This window comes from Chiloscyllium punctatum, chromosome 29 (assembly GCF_047496795.1).
Source record: "Chiloscyllium punctatum isolate Juve2018m chromosome 29, sChiPun1.3, whole genome shotgun sequence".
Taxonomy (NCBI): Eukaryota; Metazoa; Chordata; class Chondrichthyes; order Orectolobiformes; family Hemiscylliidae; genus Chiloscyllium; species Chiloscyllium punctatum.
In genome coordinates, this window is record NC_092767.1 from 68,921,900 (window position 1) to 68,948,216 (window position 26,317).

General features: G+C 46.7%; 1 protein-coding gene across 1 annotated transcript in view; it reads left to right on the forward strand.

Annotated features, from left to right (window-relative positions):
* sympk (symplekin) overlaps positions 1 to 15,257 on the forward strand; it is a 52,779-nt gene extending 37,522 nt beyond the window's left edge. Inside the window, exons 19-26 of the mRNA XM_072549342.1 lie at positions 1,655 to 1,755; positions 2,821 to 2,911; positions 3,790 to 3,897; positions 5,641 to 5,828; positions 10,045 to 10,221; positions 11,130 to 11,219; positions 12,902 to 13,555; positions 13,950 to 15,257. Of these exons, the coding sequence (XP_072405443.1) occupies positions 1,655 to 1,755; positions 2,821 to 2,911; positions 3,790 to 3,897; positions 5,641 to 5,828; positions 10,045 to 10,221; positions 11,130 to 11,219; positions 12,902 to 13,555; positions 13,950 to 14,255 (1,715 nt within the window). The 3' untranslated portion in view covers positions 14,256 to 15,257. The remainder of the gene's footprint in view (positions 1 to 1,654; positions 1,756 to 2,820; positions 2,912 to 3,789; positions 3,898 to 5,640; positions 5,829 to 10,044; positions 10,222 to 11,129; positions 11,220 to 12,901; positions 13,556 to 13,949) is intronic.
* The last annotated feature ends 11,060 nt before the right edge of the window (positions 15,258 to 26,317 follow it).

Below are 26,317 nucleotides of genomic sequence, written 5' to 3' on the forward strand. Positions count from 1 at the left end.
CTTTGAGAGTTCAGAATAGGAGAGAGGTCCAAGGCAGAGAGTGAGAGAGAAACAGAACCCGAGGCACTCAGGAGGGCAGCAGGGTCCAGGATTCGGGTTGGGGCTGGGAACAAATGCAGGAGGCATTGTCTGGGAGCAAGAGCAGGAGGCAAAACCAGGAACCAAGGGCTACAGCGGAGGAAGAAGGATTGAGAGTAACGGTGGAAGTATCAAGGGAACAGTCATGTGCAGGAAGTCTGTGTCAAAAATGATGTTGCATTGAAGTTAGTAATGTTAAATGGATATTTTTAAACCACTCTCAGTGTTGAGTGGGGACTTGCTGTTTGAGATCATGGCCAATCCATGCTTAAATACTGTTTGATTTTTTTTGTTGGCCAAAGATATTGTCAGTCTCTGGTTTATAATTAACAACAAAAGCTGTTAGCAGAAGGGAATTCCAAATATCTTTGTATGGGGTAAGTCTTTCTGAACATCCTTCAGAATGGTAACTTGGTGCAAGCTCTGGTCTAACTCTCTCTCTCTCTGCTGTTACCCTGTCAGATTTCTCAGGTACACAGCCCTCGTTTGTGGTGTTGATGAACCACGTTCAGAGGAATCTGCGGAAACATTCTATTCCATCTCCCTCTTCTGTTCTTGGAAGAAAAGGGTGCTTTAGGATGAGGAAATGTGTGTTTTATTTATTGTTTATGCTCAGGATGTGGATAAACCTCTAATCCCTTAAGAGCACTAAAACACAACTATATGTGGGAATAGAGCCACACTGAGGCCAGGGAGAGGGTTCCCCTCTGAAGGACATTAGTGAAGCATTTGGGTCTTCATGATGATTGGGGGGAAGCATGATAGTGTTGAACCAATAAACCAGAGACCCAGGCTTATGCTTTGGGGACATGGGTTCAATCCCACCAATGCAAATGGTGAATTCAATGAAATATCTGGAATTTAGGCAGACTAAACTAATAGTGTCCGTGTAACCATTGTGGATTATCATCAAAAACCTTTTTTTAAAAAAAAAACAGAAATTGCCTTCAAAATGCAACAAGTCTGGCAGCATCCATAAGAGAAAGTAGAATTAACATTGAGTCCAGTGATGGAGTCATCAGACGGAACAGTAACTCTGCTTTCTCCTCATTGATGCTGTAATTTCTGGTTTTGTCGCAAAAGCCCATCTGGTTCACTATTGACTTTACAGGGAGGAAATCTTCTGTTCTTACCCAGTCTGACCCACGTGTGACTCCAGACCCACAGAAATGTAGTGGACTCATAGTTCATCACCTCCTGCAATGACCTAGAGAGCCCATTCAGTTCAAGGCATGCTATGGAGAAGCAAAAGATGCCAATGCCTTGCCAATGATGCCTATATCTATAAAAAGAGAGAATCTGACAGCTTTAGTGGGTTTTTTTTCTATGACCATAGAGAACTAGGTTCTCTTTAAATTCCGTTTCGAATGGAATTTTGAAGCCTTTAACGTGTGGCCCACTATTCCAATAGTAACACAGTTCCAAGATCCTTGCCAGTCAACTTACCGGACTGTGGCACAGAGTTTTGATGAAGGGCTACTTTGCTTCCCAGCATACTTCTTATCTCCTTCCATCAACCAGAATTCAGGGTTGAGAGGCCTGCATGTTGTCATGTAATGATTCTGTTTAATTCCAGTTCCACCATCACCTGAGCTAGTGAAACGAGTCCGCGATCTCTATCACAAGAGGGTCCCAGATGTCCGCTTCCTAATCCCGGTGCTTAATGGCCTCGAGAAGGTAATGAGTCAGCTCAGTGTAAAATAACTGATGTAGGTGTAGGCCGTGGTGTGTCTGAGTACAGAAGGGATAGGTTCCATCCTGGTGGAGTTGGGGGGTGAGGAGAGAAATCCTACCCATGGCGGGATGTTAGATGGCGGGATGTTAGATGACTGGCTGAGAGGGTTTCCAAACTTGACAAAGTATCGAGCGAATGGGTGGTTCTGGTTGGATACCTGTCCCAAATGCTGCGTGAGGCTACTGTCCTGTGAAAGGGCTGCTGACCTCTTCTAGCTGGTCCACTAGCGGCAGCGGGGGAGGGTGGGAGTGAATAATGCCAAGAGCACAGGTTCAATCTCCTGGTCTGGTTGAGGTTGATTCTTGAGGCCTCCTTCTTCCTGACCATGTCCCACAGGGGTGTAATGGAACAAGTTGGGCGATGAGCGTTCTTCGGTCAGTGAGGATGCTGCATGAAAAATACAAGGACGCTGGGAGGGTGGAGCTGTTGTGCACTTGATAGTGGTGACTTCGATCCACACTGACTCGCTATCCTTGATTTGTTTGGTCTGTTTGCTGCTTCTTAAATGTGTGGGTCCTGTGGCGGTTATGGTCTTTGTTGACTTTTTTTTTCCAACCACTAATTTTCTCACCCTCCAGGCATTTCCCCTCCCCGCCCCGTACAAATCCAGCACAGTCAGCAGATTGATGCCTGTGGCGATCTCACACTGTGAATTTGATCTTATCGCGTGCATCTATCGGACAGGAGGCACTGAATACTGATTGAGGAGAGGTGGCCTGACCATTCTATAATAGGGACAGTGCTGCTGCTGTCCAGCTGGGAGTAACTAACTAACTGGAACTTCCCGGGTTTTTGTGGCGAGGTGCCACACTGTGTGATGTACCTAACCACTAAACCCTTAAACAGAGGCTGAAGCAAATCCAGCCCCCTACCCGTTAACAAAAGGAAAGTCTCATCTTTGTCAAAAACTGAAGACAGCAACAGGACTGGAGAGTATCATTCATACAGTGTGGCTCTGAAGAATGTTTCTAGATAATTAATATCCTTGTACTGGCTGTCTTCCACAGAAAGAAGTAACCCAGGCCCTGCCCAAATTGATTAAACTCAATCCCATTGTGGTGAAGGAGGTGTTTAACCGGCTCCTGGGGACCACGCACGGTAAGTCTTGCCGCACTTCACACTGAGGCAAGTAGGGAGGGAGGGAGAATGGAATTTGTGCAACCATGGGAATTATACTGGAGGGGACTTGTATCGGTCAGGAATGTTACTCTGAGAACAAGACTGGAATATTTAACTCCTGTCCCAGAAAAGTTCCCTTTTCAGTTGTGCGGTCTGGAAAATGGAACATAAGTAGGGACAGGAGTCGGCCATTCAGCCCATCGAGTCAGCTCTATCACTTGACTAGATCATAGCTGATCTACCTCCAGACCAATTTTCCCCACACTGTCCCTATATCCTTTGATATCTAGAAATCCATTGATCTCTGTTGAATGACCTGAGCCTTCACAGTTCTCTAGGGTAGAAAATTCCAAAGCTTTGTCGCCTCTGAGTAAAGAAATGGTTCTTGACTCAATCTGCTATCATGTTATTACTCTGAGATTGTCACCCCCAGTTCTAGACATCACCCCTTACCACCCCCAAAATGCCTGTGTCTACCTTGCCCAACTCTTAAGAATTTTGTACATGTCGGTGATGTCACTTCCTATTCTGTAAGCCCTAGAAAATGTAGTCACTGTCTCCTCAATCTCCACTCATCGGATAATTCTGTCCCATGAATCGATCTGGTGAACCCAATCTGGAATATTACACTGTCTCTCCCTCCCAGTGCCTCTATGCAATATTAACTTTGCAGGGGGCTGGAGGGGATTGGTCAGTAATTTCACGCTGCGTAATGTTATTGAGGGTGTGCAGGCAAAGGCAATGAAACATTACTGGGAGATAGTGCGATGTAACTGAGCGAGGAAATGATTTGGTTCACGTTTCAGTGTTTTACAAATGTTGCATACTCATTGTTAAATATTGGTTTCATTTCTCAGTCGGTGAAGGTGTGTCAGCAGCAATTTCACCTTTGACCCCAGGTGACCTGCTGATAGCTCTGCACAACATTGACTCCACCAAATGTGACATGAAGTCCATAATTAAAGGTAATCGATACTCACAAATTTCCTTCTGCTCGTTCTGTCTCCCCTTCATCACTCATTGATGGTACAGCCCTAGGAAAGAATGTGAGACCTTTACAAACTATCTGGGGTTGGATATTGTCGTGTGTGGAAGAAGTTAAATCAGAGGGGTGTTGGCTCAGTGATAACACGTTTGGCTTTTCAATGTCTGAGAGTTGTAGGAAGAGAGATCCCGAGAGGACAGCTTTCTCTTTGTTCTTTGGAATGTGGGGATCGTGGCAAGGCAACTGTTTGCTCCCCATCCCATCACTCCATTGGAAATTGACTTTAAATAAAATCTGGTCAGCAATAAAAGATATGACCATGAAAACTGCTGGTTTGTTCTTTCCTATTCTTGATGGGCAATTGTTGCGCATCCTCAGTTAGCCTGGGCCATTACAGGGGGAGAGAGCAATTCAGAGTCAACCATATTGCAGATGCACATAGACAAGACCAGGTCAGGTTGGCAGATTTCCTTCCCTAAAAGTCATGAGTGAACTGAATTTTTTTTTTTTTACAATTGATGGTTACTTTGTGGCCCAGCACAGCAGATATATTTATTAATTTATTAAACGTAAATTTGACCAGTGGCTGTGGTTCGATTTGAGCCTATAAGCTTTGACCTCCGGCTTTACTCGGCCAGTGACATTACCATTTCTCCTAATTTTAAATTTACATAATGACCTGCCGTGTCTTCATTTCATATTTCAAAGCATTTCGATGAGTTGGAGCGTCGAAGGCTGAGAGGTGACCTTGTAGAGGTTTATAAAATCATGAGGGGTATGCAGAGGATGAATAGCAAATGTCTTTTCCCCAGGGTAGGGGACTGCAAAACTAGAGGGCATGTGTTTCAGGTGAGAGAGGGAAGATTTAAAAGGGGCCTCAGGGGGCAACTTTTTCCGCGCAGAGGGTGATGCGTGTATAGAATGAGCTGCCAGAGGAAGTGGTAGGGACTGGTACAGTTACAACATTTAAAAGGCATCTGGATGGGCATATGAATAGGAAGGGTTTGGAGGGGTAGAGGCCAATTGCTGGCAAGTGGGACTTGTTCAGTTTGGGAAACTTGGTTGGCATGGACGGGTTAAAGCAAAGAGTCTGTTTCCATGCTGGATGATTCTTTAATCAATTGACCTCATGCCATTAGTAATGTAATTAAAATTAATGTTCCTCAGTTAACCCTTCTCATTTTGGAAAGATAGTTCAGTGGTTATGTCTCCAGTCTAGAAATGTAGAGGCTAATGATTCAAGGGCATTTGTTTTTGTTCAATTCACTCATTCATTTAACCGTACACTGATACTTGTTATTTTGTAGCAATGTGAATTTTCATTCGGGGCTTTGAGATTAATTTTAGATTAATCTAGATTAATTCAGGATATCTGGTTGGCATGGACGAGTTGGACTGAGGGGTCTGTTTCTGCGCTGTACATTTCTATGACTATGAGTTGGTTATGAAGATAAATATGGTGGCAGAGACTTCAGTGGCCTGGGCTTTATTGATAAATTCCATCCTAAAATCCCCCTGCCTTTTACTTCGTTAAGATGCTTCTAAAATCCGTAACTTTGGTCACCAATCCTAAAATCCCATTGTGGGTACAGTATTAAATTTTGTAAAGCACTTTAGGATGTTTTGCTATGTTAAAGGGTACTGTATAAATTCACACCGTCGAAACTTTGTTTTGGAATTCATTTGTGTGGTTTGACCTTTTAAAAACTTTTTGTCTTTAAAGCTACGAACCTGTGCTTCGCAGAGAGGAATGTGTACACATCGGAGGTTCTTGCTGTTGTGATGCAGCAGCTGATGGAACAGAGCCCACTCCCCATGCTGCTGATGCGAACAGTCATTCAGTCGCTTACAATGTACCCCCGGCTCGGGGGCTTTGTCATGAACATCCTGTCTCGGCTGATAATGAAACAGGTAAGAGAAAGACAGGGAAGGTTCAGCTGAATGAGTGTTAACATCAACCAGTGCGAATAACAGTAAACTGCATCGATTCAGAGAGAGATTCTATAAACTACAGCAATGAACAGAGTCTGCGGTTAAAACGTAACATTGCTTCCAGAAAAATGCGTGAAGAATGATCACATGTTTGCAAATACTCAGGACTGTGTGGTGAGATTAAGGTGTCTCATTCTCCGTTGTATAGGTCAGAAGTCACGTGACACCAAGTTATAACAGGTTTACATAAAACCACAGGCTTTCAGAGCCATGTTCCTTTGTCAGGCATGTTATCACATAGTCGAGGTGAGAGTGAGGACTACAGATCAGAGTCTAGATTAGAGTGGTGCTGGAAAAGCGCAGCAGGTCAGGCAGCATCCGAGGAGCAGGAGAGTTGACATTTTGGGCAAAAGCCCTTCATCAGGAAAGCCCTTAATCAGTCTATCACATAGTCTGCCTATTGTTACCTACATACTACCTGTTGTTAGCCACTCACCGTCTCCATTAACAGATTTTCAGCCAGATCGTTATTGACTCCTTTGTCGAACTGTTCTTCTCTCTCTTCTGGATGTCTATCCCCACACATTGTTTACTACTTATCCCCTCCCCACTCTATCTTCTGCATTTAAGCCAACATTTTCTTAGCTGCCATCAGTTCCGAAGAAGGGTCACTCAACCTGAAACGTTAACTCTGATTTCTCTTCACAAGTGCTGCTTTTGTTTTTTTGTTTGTGATTCCCCTGTGGGATTTTTACCTGAAGTTTTGTGGTTGAGAGCTCCACTTCACACAGCAACGGCCAGTGCTAACAGCGATGTTTCCCCTTTAAATCATTGCAGTTTTCAAAACAGATACTGGGCCTCACACTAGTATGTAGGTGAGAGATTTATGAGAGTGGTGGGTAGGGAAGGTGTGTGAAACCCTGTGAGGGTGTAGGAGGGGCTGAGAACACAGGGGAGAGGGGAAGCAGGTGGCAGGGAGTTTGAGCTGCATTCAGCAGCCATTGCTGCTTCAGAACTCGTGACCCCAACCAACCTTCTGGCTGACAGCCTTACGTGGGTTAGTCAGCACAGCTTGGGAAGTCCTGATCCCAAATCCCGATCTGAGGAAACTCCCTGCTGTTGCATTCAGTGCCTCAACTAATGCATGTATCCCATACGCCTCATTAACCACCTGATCTGCCTGTCCTGCTGGCTTTTAAGATCTATGGACATCCACAGAAAGGTCCCTCTTTTGCTGGATACATCTGAGGGTCCTACCATTCGACATGTGCTCCCTTCCCATTTCAGTCCTCCCAAAATGAATAACCTTGTAATTGTCGGAATTACATTCTATTTGCCATTATTCATGTGTCAGCTCACCTGACCAGTCCGTCTGTATCTTCCTATAATGTAAGGCTTTCCTCCTTGCTATTTATCACACCATCGGGTCCTCTGCAAACTTGCAGATCATATCTCCTACATTCACTTCTAGATCATTAATGTACTCAACAGCGAGGGACTCCGCATTGACCCCTATAGTACACCACTGGACATAGACATCCAGTCACAAAAACACCCTTCCACCATCACCCTTTGCTTCCTGCCACTAAGCCAATTTCAGATCGAATTTGTCAAATTGCCTTGGATCACTTCAGCTCTTTGCTGCTTAATTGGACTTCCAGGTGATATCTTGTCAAAAGCCTTAATGAAGTCTATATAGACTACCTCAACTGGTAGTAATCTCATCTACATACCTAGACACTTTGAAAAATTCAATCAAATTTGTTAGGCATGATCTCCCCCTTACAAAGCTACAATGACTATCCTAGATTAAGTTAAAAATCACACAACACCAGGTTATAGTCCAACAGGTTTAATTGGAAGCACACTAGCTTTCGGAGCGACGCTCCTTCATCAGGTGATAGTAGAGGGCTCAATCCTAACACAGAATTTATAGCAAAAATTTACAGTGTGATGTAACTGAAATTATACATTGAAAAATTGATTATCTGTTAAGTCTTTCATCTGTTAGAATACAATGATAGTTCTTTCATGTGTAAATCACAAAACCTTTTTATTTAAAAAGTTGCATTCTCGGGTTAACTGTTAACAATGGTGATAGCTAGACAATATGTTGAAGGTCCCCCTGTGTTCTCTGTCTATGCCATGATGTTCAGATTGATTCTAATCTAAAAAGTGAGATAACAGAGTCTTACATAAATTCATGCAGTTTTTGAGCTCAGAGTTCTACATGAATGCATGCATTTTTTGAGCAAAGTACAATGTAACCCTGCAAGTACAAATTCACCCCACAAAATATATGTGTGCATGTGGGTCTTTGTCTGTGTGTGTGTGTGTGTGTCTGTCTGGGGTGGGGGTTGTGAGTGTGACAAAGTGTATGTGTGTGTATGTAGTGAGTGCAGAGTGTCTTAAGTCTGTGAGGGAGTGCATGTGTGAGTGCGGGAGTGTGTGTGTGTGTGGGTGTCTGTGTGCGCGTATGTATGTCCGTGTGTATAGGAGTGTGTGTGTAGTGCAACGGTGATCACCTGTAATGTGACATGAACCCAAGGTCCTGGTTGAGGCCCTCCCTATGGGTACCGAACTTAGCTATCAGCCTCTGCTCGGCCACTTTTCTCTGCTACCTGTCCCAAAGTCCACCTTGGAGGATGGTCACCCGAAGGTCCGAGGCTGAGTGTCCTGGACCACTGAAGTGTTCCCCAACTGGGAGGGAACCCTCCTGTCTGTTGATTGTTGTGCGGTGCCCATTCATCCGTTGTCGTAGCCTTTGCTCGGTTTCCCCAATGTACCATGTCTCCGGGCATCCTTGCCTGCAACGTATCAGATAGACAACGTTGGCTGAGTCACAGGAGTACCTGCCACGTACATGGTGGGAGGTGTTCCCACGCGTAATGGTGGTATCTATGTCCACAATCTGAGATGTCTTGCAGCGTCTGCCGTGACAGGGTTGAATTGAGTTGTTCTGAGAGCCGGGCAGCTTGCTACGTAACTGCATGAATTTATGTAAAACTCCGTTATCTCACTTTTTAGATTAGAATCAATCTAAACATCAGGTCATAGACAGAGAACACAGGGGGCCAACACCTTCAACATATTGTCTAGCTATCACCATGGTTAACAGCTAACCCGAGAATGCAACTTTTAAAAACAAAGGTTTTGTGATTTACACATGAAAGAACGATCACTGTATTCTATCAGATGAAAGGCTTAACAGACAATCAATTTTTCAATGTATAATTTCAGTTACATCACACTGTAAATTTTTGCTATAAATTCTGTGTTAGGATTGAGCCCTCCACTATCACCTGATGGAGTGTCGCTCCGAAAGCTAGTGTGCTTTCAATTAAACCTGTTGGACTATAACCTGGTGTTGTGTGATTTTTAACTTTGTACACCCCAGTCCAACACCGGCATCTCCAAATCACATCCTGGATTAAGCCGTGCTTTGCTAAGTTGGGATTCATCCCTCAGAATTCTTTAATAGTTTCCCTACCACCAACTCTAATATGCAGGCGATTTTTAGTTCAGTCTTAGGTAATAATGGCGAGACCAATGTTTTTACTATCATTTCAAAGATGAGTTTCTTCCTGAACTTCTGTCGTTGTGACGAAAATACTCTCCTCATCCTGTGAAATAGTGATCTCCGGGAGACTGGAATTGAACAGTGAAGGGCCGTCAATATGTTTCCGAGTTACAATGATGTGACATCTGAATAGGAATTGTCAGTGGTGATCCAGTTTGGGGCCTGATTAGGTGGTCCTCTCAACTTTCATCTCCGGAATCTTGTCTCAGATTTACCTGAAAATGTATAATAGCTCAAAGTAAAGAGTTCTTTACTCCCACCCACCTAGACTGTTTGGTACCTCTCCTTGTGCCATACTTGACCCTGCAGCATTTGATGGACGAGTGGGAATGATACTTTATGTGTAACACGGTTTCTGTGCTGTCAGAGGAGGCCTTGCAGTGCAGTGGGTCTTCTAAACAAGTAACTAAGTTCCAGACACACTCCAAGGCACGTTGACAACAAGGAATGTTCACGATACAGTTCAGCAGGCTGATGATTAGCCTGGCAATCCATCTATACAGGGAGGGAGCTGACTCAGCAATGCAGTTGGTGAACTCTAATTATAATATCCAGTGGTCCCATGCCGCTGCCTCTGTTGTGTAATAAGTTTCCTCTTGAATTGCGCTGCTGCAGGTTTGGAAATACCCCAAGGTCTGGGAAGGCTTCATTAAGTGTTGCCAGCGAACGAAACCTCAGTCCTTCCAGGTGCTCCTGCAGCTCCCACCTGCTCAACTCGCCAATGTTTTCGAGAAGTGTCCAGAGCTTCGCGAGCCACTCTTGACACACGTGCGTTCTTTCACACCCCACCAGGTATGTCGATACTCTTCCACTATCGAAAAGACTGTAAAGTGCATCCTCCCCCAATTGCACCCCCTCCCCGGTCCCACCAAAGTAGTTTCCCCCCTTGTACCTGAACGTTCAGGGTTCCCTTGTTCATTTGACAGCAGGACTGGTGCCACCCTGAACTGCCATTGGTCATAAAGCCATTACAGCACAGAAGGAGACCATTTGGCCCATTGTGTCTGTGTTGGTGCTTGGTGGAGCAAGCTGTTCTGTTTTCTACAGCTCTAACCACATCCCCATGTAAGTTGTATTTCCCTCAAGCATCTGATCAGTTCCTCTTTGCAATTGTTGATTTTCTCCATTTCCTCCACCCTGATGGAGACCATGTTCCAGGTCATTACCACTTGCTAAGGAGTGAAGTTCTTCCCTCAGACACCTTCAATCCAAAACCTCAAACATATATCCCCAAGTAGTTGTAGCATCAGCTAACAGGAACTGGTTTCTTTGTCCACCTTATCTAACCCTATCGTAATTGTGTAGACTCCTATCAATTCTCTTAACATCGTCGTTTTAGCTCAAAACTAATCTAATCTTGTAGCTAATTTGTAGTTGAAAAAGATGGTGAGCACAAAACCATTATTGATTGTTGTGAACAACCATCCAGTTCCTTAATGTCCTTCAGAGAAGGAAATCTTCCATCCTTACCCAGTCTGGCCTACACGTGACTCCAGACACGAGTTAACACTCAGTTGTCCTCTAAAGGCCAGTTAGTTTAAAGGGCAGTTGGGGATGGGCAACAAATGCTGGCCGTGCCCACCTCCATGAAAGAACTACACTGAATTGAATTGGTCAGCAGCCAAGTGGTTGAATAGTTACCTAGGCTCTGCTGCCAGGCAAGGCAACTTTCACTAATATTACATCAATTTAATTTGCAGCAAAACCACATTCCTAAGTCAATAATGACTGTGCTGGAGGCCAACTTGAAGCCAGATGCAGAGATTGTTGAGCAAAAGCCAGCGGGTGAGGTAGGTGCTGCACATTTATTTCTCCTGAAAACAACCTGTTTTCTTAGCTAAGCCTGAGCTCCCTAAAATAGTTAACTGAAACCAGAGGTATAATCCTGACTCTACGAGGTCCTATCATAGAGTCATAGAGATGTACAGCATGGAAAATAGACCCTTCGGTCCAATCCGTCCAAAGAAATCTTGGAGTCCAGGTTCATAGCTCCTTGAAAATAGAGTCGCAGGTAGATAGGATAGTGAAGGAGGCGTTTGGTATGCTTTCTTTTATTGGTCAGAGTATTGCGTACAGGAGTTGGGAGGTCATGTTGCGGCTGTACAGGACATTGGTTAGGCCACTGTTGGAATACTGTGTTCAATTCTGGTCTCCCTCAGATAGGAAGGATGTTGTGAAACTTGAAAAGTTCAGAAAAGATTTACAAGGATGTTGCCAGGGTTGGAGGATTTGAGCTATAGGGAGAGGCTGAACAGGCTAGGGCTGTTTTCCCTGGAGCGTTGGGGGCTGAGGGGTGACATTATAGAGGTTTACAAAATTAGGAGAGGCATGGATAGGATAAATAGACAAAGTCTCTTCCCTGGGGTCAGAGAGTCCAGAACTAAAGGGCATGGGTGTAGGGTGAGAGGGGAAAGATATGAGAGAGACCTAAGGGGCAACTTGTTCACACAGAGGGTGGTACGTGTATGGAATGAGCTGCCAGACGAAGTGGTGGAGGCTGGTGCAATTGCAACATTTAAAAGGCATTTGGATGGGTATATGAATAGGAAGGGTTTGGAGGGATATGGGCCGGGTGCTGGCAGGTGGGACTAGATTGGGTTGGGATATCTGGAAATTTACAGTCTACTAACTGATCTCAGTTTTCCAAAGTTTCTCAAGAACTGGAAGTCATTATTTGTTTAGGTATAATTTGAACGTGATTTGCAGGTTCTTTGAGGGACTCCTGTAGCGATAGGTCGAAAAGTGTGGCGCTGGAAAAGCACAGCAGTTCAGGCAGCGTCCGAGAAGCAGGAGAATCGAAATTTCGAGCGTAAGCCCTTCGTCTGCTGCAGAGATGGGCTGAACAGAGAGCTGGCTGTTCAAAATCTACCTTCACTGACCCACAATGACACAACCTGCACTATGGATAGGGCAAGGAAGCAGGTTCTGAATTGGTCCCAACCAGAACAGGGATGGCATCCTATATTGTTAGCACCATTTTGATCCAACAAACTGACCCTTGTCTATTGATTAACATTAATTTTTAAGGCAGCACGGTGGCTCAGTGTTAGCACTGCTGCCTCACAATCCATGAGTCTGGGTTCGATTCCACCCTTGGGTGACTGTGTGGTATTTGCACAGTCTCCCTGTGTCTGTGAGGGTTTCCTCTGGGTGCTCTGGTTCCCTCCCACAGTCCAAAGATGTGTGGGTTAGGGTGGATTGGCCATGCTAAATTGCCCCATAGTGTCCAGGGATGTGCAGGCTTGGTGAGTTAGCCATGGTAGTTGCAGGGTTACAGGGATAGTGTAGTGGGTGGTTCTGGGTGGGATGCTGTCCAGTGGGTCAGTATAAACTCTTTGGGCTGAATGGCCTGCTTCCACACTGTAGGGATTTTATGATTCTGTTGATAGAAAATAAAGTTTGCCGGATTCATTTGGAAGCCGGACTCATCAGTTGATTTCCTGACCGTGGGTTGTTACTTGATGTATCATAGGAGGAAGTGCAGCATCTGACCATTGCTCACACCCAGAAGGATCTGATCACCATGCGGCTGGCACAGGAGAAAGCTTTGAAGAGAAAACTGGAGGAGGAGCAGAAGCTCAAGCAGCAGCAACTGGCTGCACAGCTGCACCCACTACAGAGCACACCGGCTCCTCCGAGTCTGACTGCCCCTGCGCCCCCAATCCAGACTGCCATGGCTCCTCAGAATCAGATTGTCGCCACCCCCTCAGTCCAGTCTGCCCCGGCCCCTCCAAACCTGGTAGTCCCGGTGCCCCCAGTCCAGACCACCCCTGCACCCCCGAGCCTGATCACCCCAGCCCCTCCGAGCCTGATCGCCCCGTCTCCCGCGGTCAAAACCATCCCGGCTCCTCCCAGCCTGATCGCCCCGGGCCCTTCCAGCCAGGCTGCCTCCAAGTCTCCCACCCAGGCCGCCTTGGCGCCACCCAGCCAGGCAGTCCCGAGCCAAACGACCACTGCCGTGGTGGTGGCGCCAAAGGATGAGCCGATGGAAACCAGCAGCAGCGTTCCTGACCCGACTGCAAACAGAGAGACAGAGAATCCCACAATCATCATCGATGTGAAGGAAGAGGAGGAGGGACCAATGGCTTTGGATGAGACGTCCCATGGGATGGTTGTCATGGATACTGTACGTAAAGAGCATATTATGGTTAATATTGCAGTAAGTTAAGTTCAGGCTTATACTTGCACTGTGTGATAGGCAAGCAATGTGGTGCTACTTAACTGTTGAAGGGGAGATGCTTCCAATTAAATCTCATCTTGAGGGAATGTTGCTTCCCTCTCTTACTGTCACAGTCCATTACCAGACAACTTTTAACGTGGATGTTCTGAATACATCTCCAATCCTGGGTTAGGGGACTGCTCCTGAGTAATGTGCGAGCTGTGCTAGCCGACAGATGGGAGAATACGTGTGGGCTTTTGGTGGGGAGAGGGTGCGCCAATGGGCGACGCCGATCTTTGTTTGGGATTGGTGATGCTGACCGTCACAACTCAGTAACTGGTGCTCTCTGCTCCCGAAACAGGACTCTGCCCCCAGGGAACACGCCAGTCAGCAGCCAGTCCTCCACCAAGTGGGACATCTGGTGGCGCGGGACCACGGGGACGTCACAGAGCAGGTGATTCTCGTCCGGGATGAGCCGGTGCAGGCGGAGAAACCGGCACTGGGCAGCGAGCCGGCGAACACGCCGGAGGAACCGATGGAGCAAGGAGCAGAGGGCGGGGTGCCCGAGGAGAAAGTTGAAGAGGATGCGGAGAAGGAACAGGCAGTCGCCAGTGACGCACAGCAACCCATCACCAAACGCAAATCTGCTTTGAGGAAAAGCAGCTAAAGAAACTCGACCAGAGATTTGGGCCAACAGTATTTGTAAAGTTACTGGCTATCTCATGGATAGCGTTCAAGTACTGGCTGAAAGGCTCAGATAGAAAGCACACACTTCACGGGAAAGTGCAGCCTTACCAGCGGTTTCCTTTTTCGCCCTGCGCTTCAATTAATGCAAGGATCCAATTTTAAGTTCTTTTTTTTTTCAAAACCCAGGAAGGTCCAACTGGCTGGACTGAAATAAATCTTTTTGGGGTGATAGTTGAGGAGGGGATTTGTCTTCTGGTCCTGTTCCCGAATGGATAATGACCAGAGATTGTCCGCATCAGCCGGGACATGTCAACAGTGCAGCCCTTGACCCCAGATGCTGCTCCTGGGGTATCCCTTCCGATTGTGGGTTCGAGTCCTTCAGAACGAACCTTGAACCGTGCAACCCTTTGCAGGCTGACTCCTGAAGCCCTTCAAAGGCGTACAAGCCCATTTGAGAGCACAGACCCATTTTGAAAGACTTGACTGACTCCTGTTGCCAGGGGACAGTTATCGCCTTGATATGGGAGAACCCTTTGGACTGATTCTTGGCGGGTGTCCACTGGGTGTTGAATGTGAGGCCATGTCTGATCCTTGCTGAATCTGAAGTCGGGATTGTGTCTGGATTGAGCATGTATTCCAGCTTCTCCTGCTTTCCTCCTGTTGTGCTGCAGGGTTGCTTTGACCTCAGTGTTCAGCTGCCCTTTGGATCTCAGTATGTTTATTGTGCATCCATAAACAACTTAGTTCAGACCTGTTTTAGTATAACCCCAAAAGGCCCAAGACGGGCCAAGGCTCTTTCCTTTAAAACTGTAGTGAAAATATTGTCTGTTTGATATTTAAAAATAGAAAGTTGGAGTATATTGTGGTTGTTTTGAGTTTACCTTTGTGTTCAAGCTGGGACTAATGTTTTGGATGACTTTAGACCTGAAACATCAAGAATGTGAAATGAATAAAAGATTGGAGTAGGTTAACATTTTAAAAAGGAAGTTGGTGTCTTTATTTGAACATGGAAAATGGTATGTTATGTGCACCTGGATGTCAGAATGAAACTGGATTCCTGGTCAAATAGCATAAATCAGCGATAGATCACCCTTGCATTCCTTATCTCTCTCTGCTTGCATCTCCTGGCCTCTATCCCCAACATTCTTGCTGTGACCCTTCACAAGCACTACACTGTGGAGTCCTGCTGATCTCTTTGCTACCCCCAAGCCATCCTATTTCCAGAGTCTTGCCCTCTGTTTGTCACCATCCCTCAATTCTAGGGCCTTGCCTGTTCTCTCCAGTCTTGCATATCTCCCTCTTCATCCCCATTGTCAGGGCAAAATTTTACAGGTTGTGAAATGTTTGAATTCAGCTTTTTAACTATGCAGCTGCCTTAACTACCGACAAACTTAATTCAGCAAACATGCGAATAAAGATTGGCAGTGTCCCAAGTTGTGTTTTTGGTCAATGCTTGGTTAGGAGTGCTGCAGTTGATCATCGTGCTCCAGTTCCAATACCGTACAATCCAGATGGCCTCCTTCTTCAAAGACCGCAATTTTCCTCCCAGATGTGGTCGATGATGCCCTCCACCGCATCTCCTCCACTTCCTGCTCCTCTGCCCTTGAGCCCCGCCCCTCCAACCGCCACCAGGACAGAACCCCACTGGTCCTCACCTACCACCCCACCAACCTCCATATACAGCGTATCATCTGCCGTCATTTCCGCCACCCCCAAACAGACCGCATTTCCCACCCCCCCCCCTCCACTATCAGCGTTCCGAAAAGACCACTCCCTCCGTGATTCCCTCGTCAGGTTCAGACCCCCTACCAACCCAACCTCCACTCCCGGCACCTTCCCCTGCAACCGCAAGAAATGCAAAACTTGTGCCCACATCTCTTCTTCCCCCCCCCCCCCCCCCCCCTTCCCTCCAAGGCCCCAAGAGATCCTTCCATATCTGCCACAAATTCACCTGCACCTCCACACACATCATTTATTGTATCTGCTGCGCCCAATGTGGCCTCCTCTATATTAGGGAAACAGGCCGCTTACCTGCGGAATGTTTCAGAGAACACCTCTGGGACACCCGGACCAATCAACCCAACCACCCCGAAGCCCAACACTTCAACTCCCCCTCCCACTCCACCAAGGACATGCAGGTCCTTGGACTCCTCCATCGCCAGACCATAGCAACACGACGGTTGGAGGAAGAGCACCTCATCTTCCGCCTAGGAACCCTCCAACCACAAGGATGAACTCAGATTTCTCCAGTTTCCTCATTTCCCCTTCCCCCCCCCCCCCCCCCACCTTGTCTCGGTCAAATCCCTCGAACTCAGCAACACCTTCCTAACCTGCAATCTTTTTCCTGACCTCTCTGCCCCCCACCCCCACTCCGGCCTATCACCCTCACCTTGACCTCCTTCCACCTATCGCATTTCCAACGCCCCTCCCCCAAGTCCCTCCTCCCTACCTTTTATCTTAGCCTGCTGGACACACTTTCCTCATTCCTGAAGAAGGGCTCATGCCCAAAACGTCGATTCTCCTGCTCCTTGGATGCTGCCTGACCTGTGCTTTTCCAGCAACACATTTTCAGCTCTGATCTCCAGCATCTGCAGTCCTCACTTTCTCCACCTTAGTGCAAGATATAGCTGAGACTTGTCGATTTATTTCTGGATGTGTACTCAGCTAACTAGATTAATTGCTAACTGTCTGAAAAGAAAAACGATGGATTTAAACATTGGTGCATGGTGAGTTCTCCCTTCTGCGAGGGCACCACTTGAGGATTTTGGGTGTGATTATTTCAGCGTCCCGTCCCTTTGAGCAACAACTGTAAGCATTCTGCACTTTTTAAAAATAAGCTTTCTTATATATCATAGAATCGTACAGCACAGAAACGGACCCCTCAAGTACCCATGACGATTGCTCTAAGTACCTTTCCCCATTAATTCTGAACAAATCCCCACCCTGTGTGTCCTGCCCCATTCATTCTAACCATCATTGCATCCTCTCCCCATTCATTGTAACCTCCCACCAATGTATCCCCATTCATTGTAACCTCCCACCACTGTATCCACATTCATTGTAACCTCCCACCACTGTATCCTCTCCCCATTCATTGTAACCTCCCACCACTGTATCCACATTCATTGTAACCTCCCAGCAATGTATCCTATCCCCATTCATTGTAACCTCCCACCATTGTATCCCCATTCATTGTAACCTCCCACCACTGTATCCCCATTCATTGTAACCTCCTACCACTGTATCCACATTCATTGTAACCTCCCACCACTGTATCCTCTCCCCATTCATTGTAACCTCCCACCACTGTATCCTCTCCCCATTCATTGTAACCTCCGACCACTGTATCCTCTCCCCATTCATTGTAACCTCCCACCACTGTATCCTCTCCCCATTCATTGTAACCTCCCACCACTGTATCCACATTCATTGTAACCTCCCACCACTGTATCCTCTCCCCATTCATTGTAACCTCCCACCACTGTATCCACATTCATTGTAACCTCCCACCACTGTATCCTCTCCCCATTCATTGTAACCTCCCACCACTGTATCCACATTCATTGTAACCTCCCACCACTGTATCCTCTCCCCATTCATTGTAACCTCCACCACTGTATCCACATTCATTGTAACCTCCCACCACTGTATCCTCTCCCCATTCATTGTAACCTCCCACCACTGTATCCTCTCCCCATTCATTGTAACCTCCCACCACTGTATCCTCTCCCCATTCATTGTAACTTCCCACCACTGTATCCCCATTCATTGTAACCTCCCACCACTGTGTCCTCTCCCCATTCATTGTAACCTCCTACCACTGTATCCACATTCATTGTAACCTCCCACCACTGTATCCTCTCCCCATTCATTGTAACCTCCCACCACTGTATCCCCATTCATTGTAACCTCCCACCACTGTATCCCCATTCATTGTAACCTCCCACCACTGTGTCCTCTCCCCATTCATTGTAACCTCCCACCACTGTATCCCATTCATTGTAACCTCCACCACTGTATCCCCATTCATTGTAACCTCCCACCACTGTATCCTCTCCCCATTCATTGTAACCTCCCACCACTGTATACTCTCCCCATTCATTGTAACGTCCCACCACTGTATCCCCATTCATTATAACCTCCCACCACTGTATCCTCTCCCCATTCATTGTAACCTCCCACCACTGTATCCCCATTCATTGTAACCTCCCACCACTGTATCCACTCCCCATTCATTGTAACCTCCCACCACTGTATCCACATTCATTGTAACCTCCCACCACTGTATCCCCATTCATTGTAACCTCCCACCCACTGTATCCACATTCATTGTAACCTCCCACCACTGTATCCACATTCATTGTAACCTCCCACCACTGTATCCCCATTCATTGTAACCCTCCCACCACTGTATCCTCTCCCCATTCATTGTAACCTCCACCACTGTATCCACATTCATTGTAACCTCCCACCACTGTATCCACATTCATTGTAACCTCCCACCACTGTATCCACATTCATTGTAACCTCCCACCACTGTATCCCCATTCATTGTAACCTCCCACCACTGTATCCACATTCATTGTAACCTCCCACCACTGCATCCACATTCATTGTAACCTCCCACCACTGTATCCTCTCCACATTCATTGTAACCTCCCACCACTGTATCCCCATTCATTGTAACCTCCCACCACTGCATGCACATTCATTGTAACCTCCCACCACTGTATCCCCATTCATTATAACCTCCCACCACTGCATCCACATTCATTGTAACCTCCCACCACTGTATCCTCTCCACATTCATTGTAACCTCCCACCACTGTATCCCCATTCATTGTAACCTCCCACCACTGCATGCACATTCATTGTAACCTCCACCACTGTATCCCCATTCATTATAACCTCCCACCACTGTATCCACATTCATTGTAACCTCCCACCACTTTATCCTCTCCACATTCATTGTAACCTCCCACCACTGTATCCACATTCATTGTAACCTCCCACCACTGCATCCACATTCATTGTAACCTCCCACCACTGTATCCACATTCATTGTAACCTCCCACCACTGTATCCTCTCCACGTTCATTGTAACCTCCCACCACTGTATCCTCTCCCCCATTCATTGTAACGTCCCACCACTGTATCCTCTCCCCATTCATTGTAACCTCCCACCACTGTATCCCCATTCATTGTAACCTCCCACCACTGTATCCACATTCATTGTAACCTCCCACCACTGTATACTCTCCACATTCATTGTAACCTCCCACCACTGTATCCACATTCATTGTAACCTCCCACCACTGTATCCCCATTCATTGTAACCTCCCACCACTGCATCCACATTCATTGTAACCTCCCACCACTGTATCCCCATTCATTGTAACCTCCCACCACTGTATCCTCTCCACATTCATTGTAACCTCCCACCACTGTATCCACATTCATTATAACCTGCCACCACTGTATCCACTTTCATTGTAACCTCCCACCACTGTATTCACATTCATTGTAACCTCCCACCACTGTATCCACATTCATTGTAACCTCCCACCACTGTATCCACATTCATTGTAACCTCCCACCACTGCATCCACATTCATTGTAACCTCCCACCACTGCATCTACATTCATTGTAACCTCCCACCACTGCATCCACATTCATTGTAACCTCCCACCACTGTATCCACATTCATTGTAACCTCCCACCACTGTATCCTCTCCCATTCATTGTAACCTCCCACCACTGTATCCTCTCCCCATTCATTGTAACCTCCCACCACTGTATCCCCATTCATTGTAACCTCCCACCACTGCATCCACATTCATTGTAACCTCCCACCACTGTATCCTCTCCCCATTCATTGTAACCTCCCACCACTGTATCGACATTCATTGTAACCTCCCACCACTGTATCCTCTCCACATTCATTGTAACCTCCCACCACTGTATCCCCATTCATTGTAACCTCCCACCACTGTATCCTCTCCACATTCATTGTAACCTCCCACCACTGTATCCTCTCCCCATTCATTGTAACCTCCCACCACTGTATCCACATTCATTGTAACCTCCCACCACTGTATCCACATTCATTGTAACCTCCCACCACTGTATCCCCATTCATTATAACCTCCCACCACTGTATCCACATTCATTGTAACCTCCCACCACTGTATCCTCTCCACATTCATTGTAACCTCCCACCACTGTATCCACATTCATTGTAACCTCTCACCACTGTATCCTCTCCCCATTCATTGTAACCTCCCACCACTGTATCCTCTCCACATTCATTGTAACCTCCCACCACTGTATCCCCATTCATTGTAACCTCCCACCACTGTATCCACATTCATTGTAACCTCCCACCACTGTATCCTCTCCACATTCATTGTAACCTCCCACCACTGTATCCCCATTCATTGTAACCTCCCACCACTGTATCCACATTCATTGTAACCTCCCCACCACTGTATCCACATTCTTTGTAACCTCCCACCACTGTATCCACATTCATTGTAACCTCCCACCACTGTATCCTCTCCACATTCATTGTAACCTCCCACCACTGTATCCACATTCATTGTAACCTCCCACCACTGTATCCTCTCCACATTCATTGTAACCTCCCACCACTGTATCCCATTCATTGTAACCTCCCACCACTGTATCCACATTCATTGTAACCTCCCACCACTGTATCCTCTCCACATTCATTGTAACCTCCACCACTGTATCCACATTCATTGTAACCTCCCACCACTGTATCCACATTCATTGTAACCTCCCACCACTGTATCCACATTCTTTGTAACCTCCCACCACTGTATCCACATTCTTTGTAACCTCCCACCACTGTATCCTCTCCATATTCATTGTAACCTCCCACCACTGTATCCACATTCATTGTAACCTCCCACCACTGTATCCTCTCCCCATTCATTGTAACCTCCCACCACTGTATCCCCATTCATTGTAACCTCCCACCACTGTATCCTCTCCACATTCATTGTAACCTCCCACCACTGTATCCACATTCATTGTAACCTCCCACCACTGTATCCTCTCCACATTCATTGTAACCTCCCACCACTGTATCCACATTCATTGTAACCTCCCACCACTGTATCCACATTCTTTGTAACCTCCCACCACTGTATCCACATTCATTGTAACCTCCCACCACTGTATCCTCTCCACGTTCATTGTAACCTGCCACCACTGTATCCACATTCATTGTAACCTCCCACCACTGTATCCTCTCCCCATTCATTGTAACCTCCCGCCACTGTATCCTCTCCACATTCATTGTAACCTCCCACCACTGTATCCTCTCCCCATTCATTGTAACGTCCCACCACTGTATCCCCATTCATTATAACCTCCCACCACTGTATCCTCTCCCCATTCATTGTAACCTCCCACCACTGTATCCCCATTCATTGTAACCTCCCACCACTGTATCCACTCCCCATTCATTGTAACCTCCCACCACTGTATCCACATTCATTGTAACCTCCCACCACTGTATCCCCATTCATTGTAACCTCCCACCACTGTATCCACATTCATTGTAACCTCCCACCACTGTATCCACATTCATTGTAACCTCCCACCACTGTATCCCCATTCATTGTAACCTCCCACCACTGTATCCTCTCCCCATTCATTGTAACCTCCCACCACTGTATCCACATTCATTGTAACCTCCCACCACTGTATCCACATTCATTGTAACCTCCCACCACTGTATCCCCATTCATTGTAACCTCCCACCACTGTATCCACATTCGTTGTAACCTCCCACCACTGCATCCACATTCATTGTAACCTCCCACCACTGTATCCTCTCCACATTCATTGTAACCTCCCACCACTGTATCCCCATTCATTGTAACCTCCCACCACTGCATCCACATTCATTGTAACCTCCCACCACTGTATCCCCATTCATTATAACCTCCCACCACTGTATCCACATTCATTGTAACCTCCCACCACTTTATCCTCTCCACATTCATTGTAACCTCCCACCACTGTATCCACATTCATTGTAACCTCCCACCACTGCATCCACATTCATTGTAACCTCCCACCACTGTATCCTCTCCCCATTCATTGTAACGTCCCACCACTGTATCCTCTCCCCATTCATTGTAACCTCCCACCACTGTATCCCCATTCATTGTAACCTCCCACCACTGTATCCACATTCATTGTAACCTCCCACCACTGTATACTCTCCACATTCATTGTAACCTCCCACCACTGTATCCACATTCATTGTAACCTCCCACCACTGTATCCCCATTCATTGTAACCTCCCACCACTGCATCCACATTCATTGTAACCTCCCACCACTGTATCCCCATTCATTGTAACCTCCCACCACTGTATCCTCTCCACATTCATTGTAACCTCCCACCACTGTATCCACATTCATTGTAACCTCCCACCACTGTATCCACATTCATTGTAACCTCCCACCACTGTATCCACATTCATTGTAACCTCCCACCACTGTATCCACATTCATTGTAACCTCCCACCACTGTATCCACATTCATTGTAACCTCCCACCACTGTATCCTCTCCCCATTCATTGTAACCTCCCAACACTGTATCCTCTCCCCATTCATTGTAACCTCCCACCACTGTATCCCCATTCATTGTAACCTCCCACCACTGCATCCATATTCATTGTAACCTCCCACCACTGTATCCTCTCCCCATTCATTGTAACCTCCCACCACTGTATCGACATTCATTGTAACCTCCCACCACTGTATCCTCTCCACATTCATTGTAACCTCCCACCACTGTATCCCCATTCATTGTAACCTCCCACCACTGTATCCTCTCCACATTCATTGTAACCTCCCACCACTGTATCCTCTCCCCATTCATTGTAACCTCCCACCACTGTATCCACATTCATTGTAACCTCCCACCACTGTATCCACATTCATTGTAACCTCCCACCACTGTATCCCCATTCATTATAACCTCCCACCACTGTATCCACATTCATTGTAACCTCCCACCACTGTATCCTCTCCACATTCATTGTAACCTCCCACCACTGTATCCACATTCATTGTAACCTCTCACCACTGTATCCTCTCCCCATTCATTGTAACCTCCCACCACTGTATCCTCTCCACATTCATTGTAACCTCCCACCACTGTATCCCCATTCATTGTAACCTCCCACCACTGTATCCACATTCATTGTAACCTCCCACCACTGTATCCTCTCCACATTCATTGTAACCTCCCACCACTGTATCCACATTCATTGTAACCTCCCACCACTGTATCCTCTCCACATTCATTGTAACCTCCCACCACTGTATCCCCATTCATTGTAACCTCCCACCACTGTATCCACATTCATTGTAACCTCCCACCACTGTATCCTCTCCACATTCATTGTAACCTCCCACCACTGTATCCCCATTCATTGTAACCTCCCACCACTGTATCCACATTCATTGTAACCTCCCACCACTGTATCCACATTCTTTGTAACCTCCCACCACTGTATCCACATTCTTTGTAACCTCCCACCACTGTATCCTCTCCATATTCATTGTAACCTCCCACCACTGTATCCACATTCATTGTAACCTCCCACCACTGTATCCTCTCCCCATTCATTGTTACCTCCCACCACTGTATCCCCATTCATTGTAACCTCCCACCACTGTATCCTCTCCACATTCATTGTAACCTCCCACCACTGTATCCACATTCATTGTAACCTCCCACCACTGTATCCTCTCCACATTCATTGTAACCTCCCACCACTGTATCCACATTCATTGTAACCTCCCACCACTGTATCCACATTCTTTGTAACCTCCCACCACTGTATCCACATTCATTGTAACCTCCCACCACTGTATCCTCTCCACGTTCATTGTAACCTCCCACCACTGTATCCACATTCATTGTAACCTCCCACCACTGTATCCTCTCCCCATTCATTGTAACCTCCCGCCACTGTATCCTCTCCACATTCATTGTAACCTCCCACCACTGTATCCTCTCCACATTCATTGTAACCTCCCACCACTGTATCCACATTCATTGTAACCTCCCGCCACTGTATCCACATTCATTGTAACCTCCCGCCACTGTATCCACATTCTTTGTAACCTCCCACCACTGTATCCACATTCATTGCAACCTCCCGCCACTGTATCCCCATTCATTGTAACCTCCCGCCACTGTATCCACATTCATTGTAACCTCCCGCCACTGTATCCCCATTCTTTGTAACTTCCCGCCACTGTATCCCCATTCATTGTAACCTCCCACCACCGTATCCACATTCATTGTAACCTCCCACCACTGTATCCACATTCATTGTAACTTCCCACCACTGTATCCACATTCATTGTAACCTCCCACCACTGTATCCACATTCATTGTAACCTCCCGCCACTGTATCCCCATTCTTTGTAACTTCCCACCACTGTATCCCCATTCATTGTAACCTCCCACCACTGTATCCCCATTCATTGTAACCTCCCACCACTGTATCCCCATTCATTGTAACCTCCCACCACTGCATCCACATTCATTGTAACCTCCCACCACTGTATCCACATTCATTGTAACCTCCCACCACTGTATCCTCTCCCCATTCATTGTAACCTCCCACCACTGTATCCTCTCCCCATTCATTGTAACCTCCCACCACTGTATCCTCTCCCCATTCATTGTAACCTCCCACCACTGTATCCACATTCATTGTAACCTCCCACCACTGTATCCTCTCCCCATTCATTGTAACCTCCCACCACTGTATCCACATTCATTGTAACCTCCCACCACTGTATCCCCATTCATTGTAACCTCCCACCACTGTATCCCCATTCATTATAACCTCCCACCACTGTATCCACATTCATTGTAACCTCCCACCACTGTATCCCCATTCATTATAACCTCCCACCACTGTATCCACATTCATTGTAACCTCCCACCACTGTATCCTCTCCACATTCATTGTAACCTCCCACCACTGTATCCACATTCATTGTAACCTCTCACCACTGTATCCTCTCCCCATTCATTGTAACCTCCCACCACTGTATCCTCTCCCCATTCATTGTAACCTCCCACCACTGTATCCTCTCCACATTCATTGTAACCTCCCACCACTGTATCCTCTCCCCATTCATTGTAACCTCCCACCACTGTATCCTCTCCACATTCATTGTAACCTCCCACCACTGTATCCACATTCATTGTAACCTCTCACCACTGTATCCTCTCCCCATTCATTGTAACCTCCCACCACTGTATCCTCTCCCCATTCATTGTAACCTCCCACCACTGTATCCCCATTCATTATAACCTCCCACCACTGTATCCCCATTCATTGTAACCTCCCACCACTGCATCCACATTCATTGTAACCTCCCACCACTGTATCCACATTCATTGTAACCTCCCATCACTGTATCCTCTCCCCATTCATTGTAACCTCCCACCACTGTATCCTCTCCCCATTCATTGTAACCTCCCACCACTGTATCCTCTCCCCATTCATTGTAACCTCCCACCACTGTATCCCCATTCATTGTAACCTCCCACCACTGTATCCCCATTCATTGTAACCTCCCACCACTGTATCCACATTCATTGTAACCTCCCACCACTGTATCCCCATTCATTGTAACCTCCCACCACTGTATCCCCATTCATTATAACCTCCCACCACTGTATCCACATTCATTGTAACCTCCCACCACTGTATCCACATTCATTGTAACCTCCCACCACTGTATCCCCATTCATTGTAACCTCCCACCACTGTATCCCCATTCATTGTAACCTCCCACCACTGTATCCACATTCATTGTAACCTCCCACCACTGTATCCACATTCATTGTAACCTCCCACCACTGTATCCTCTCCCCATTCATTGTAACCTCCCACCACTGTATCCCCATTCATTGTAACCTCCCACCACTGTATCCCCATTCATTGTAACCTCCCACCACTGTATCC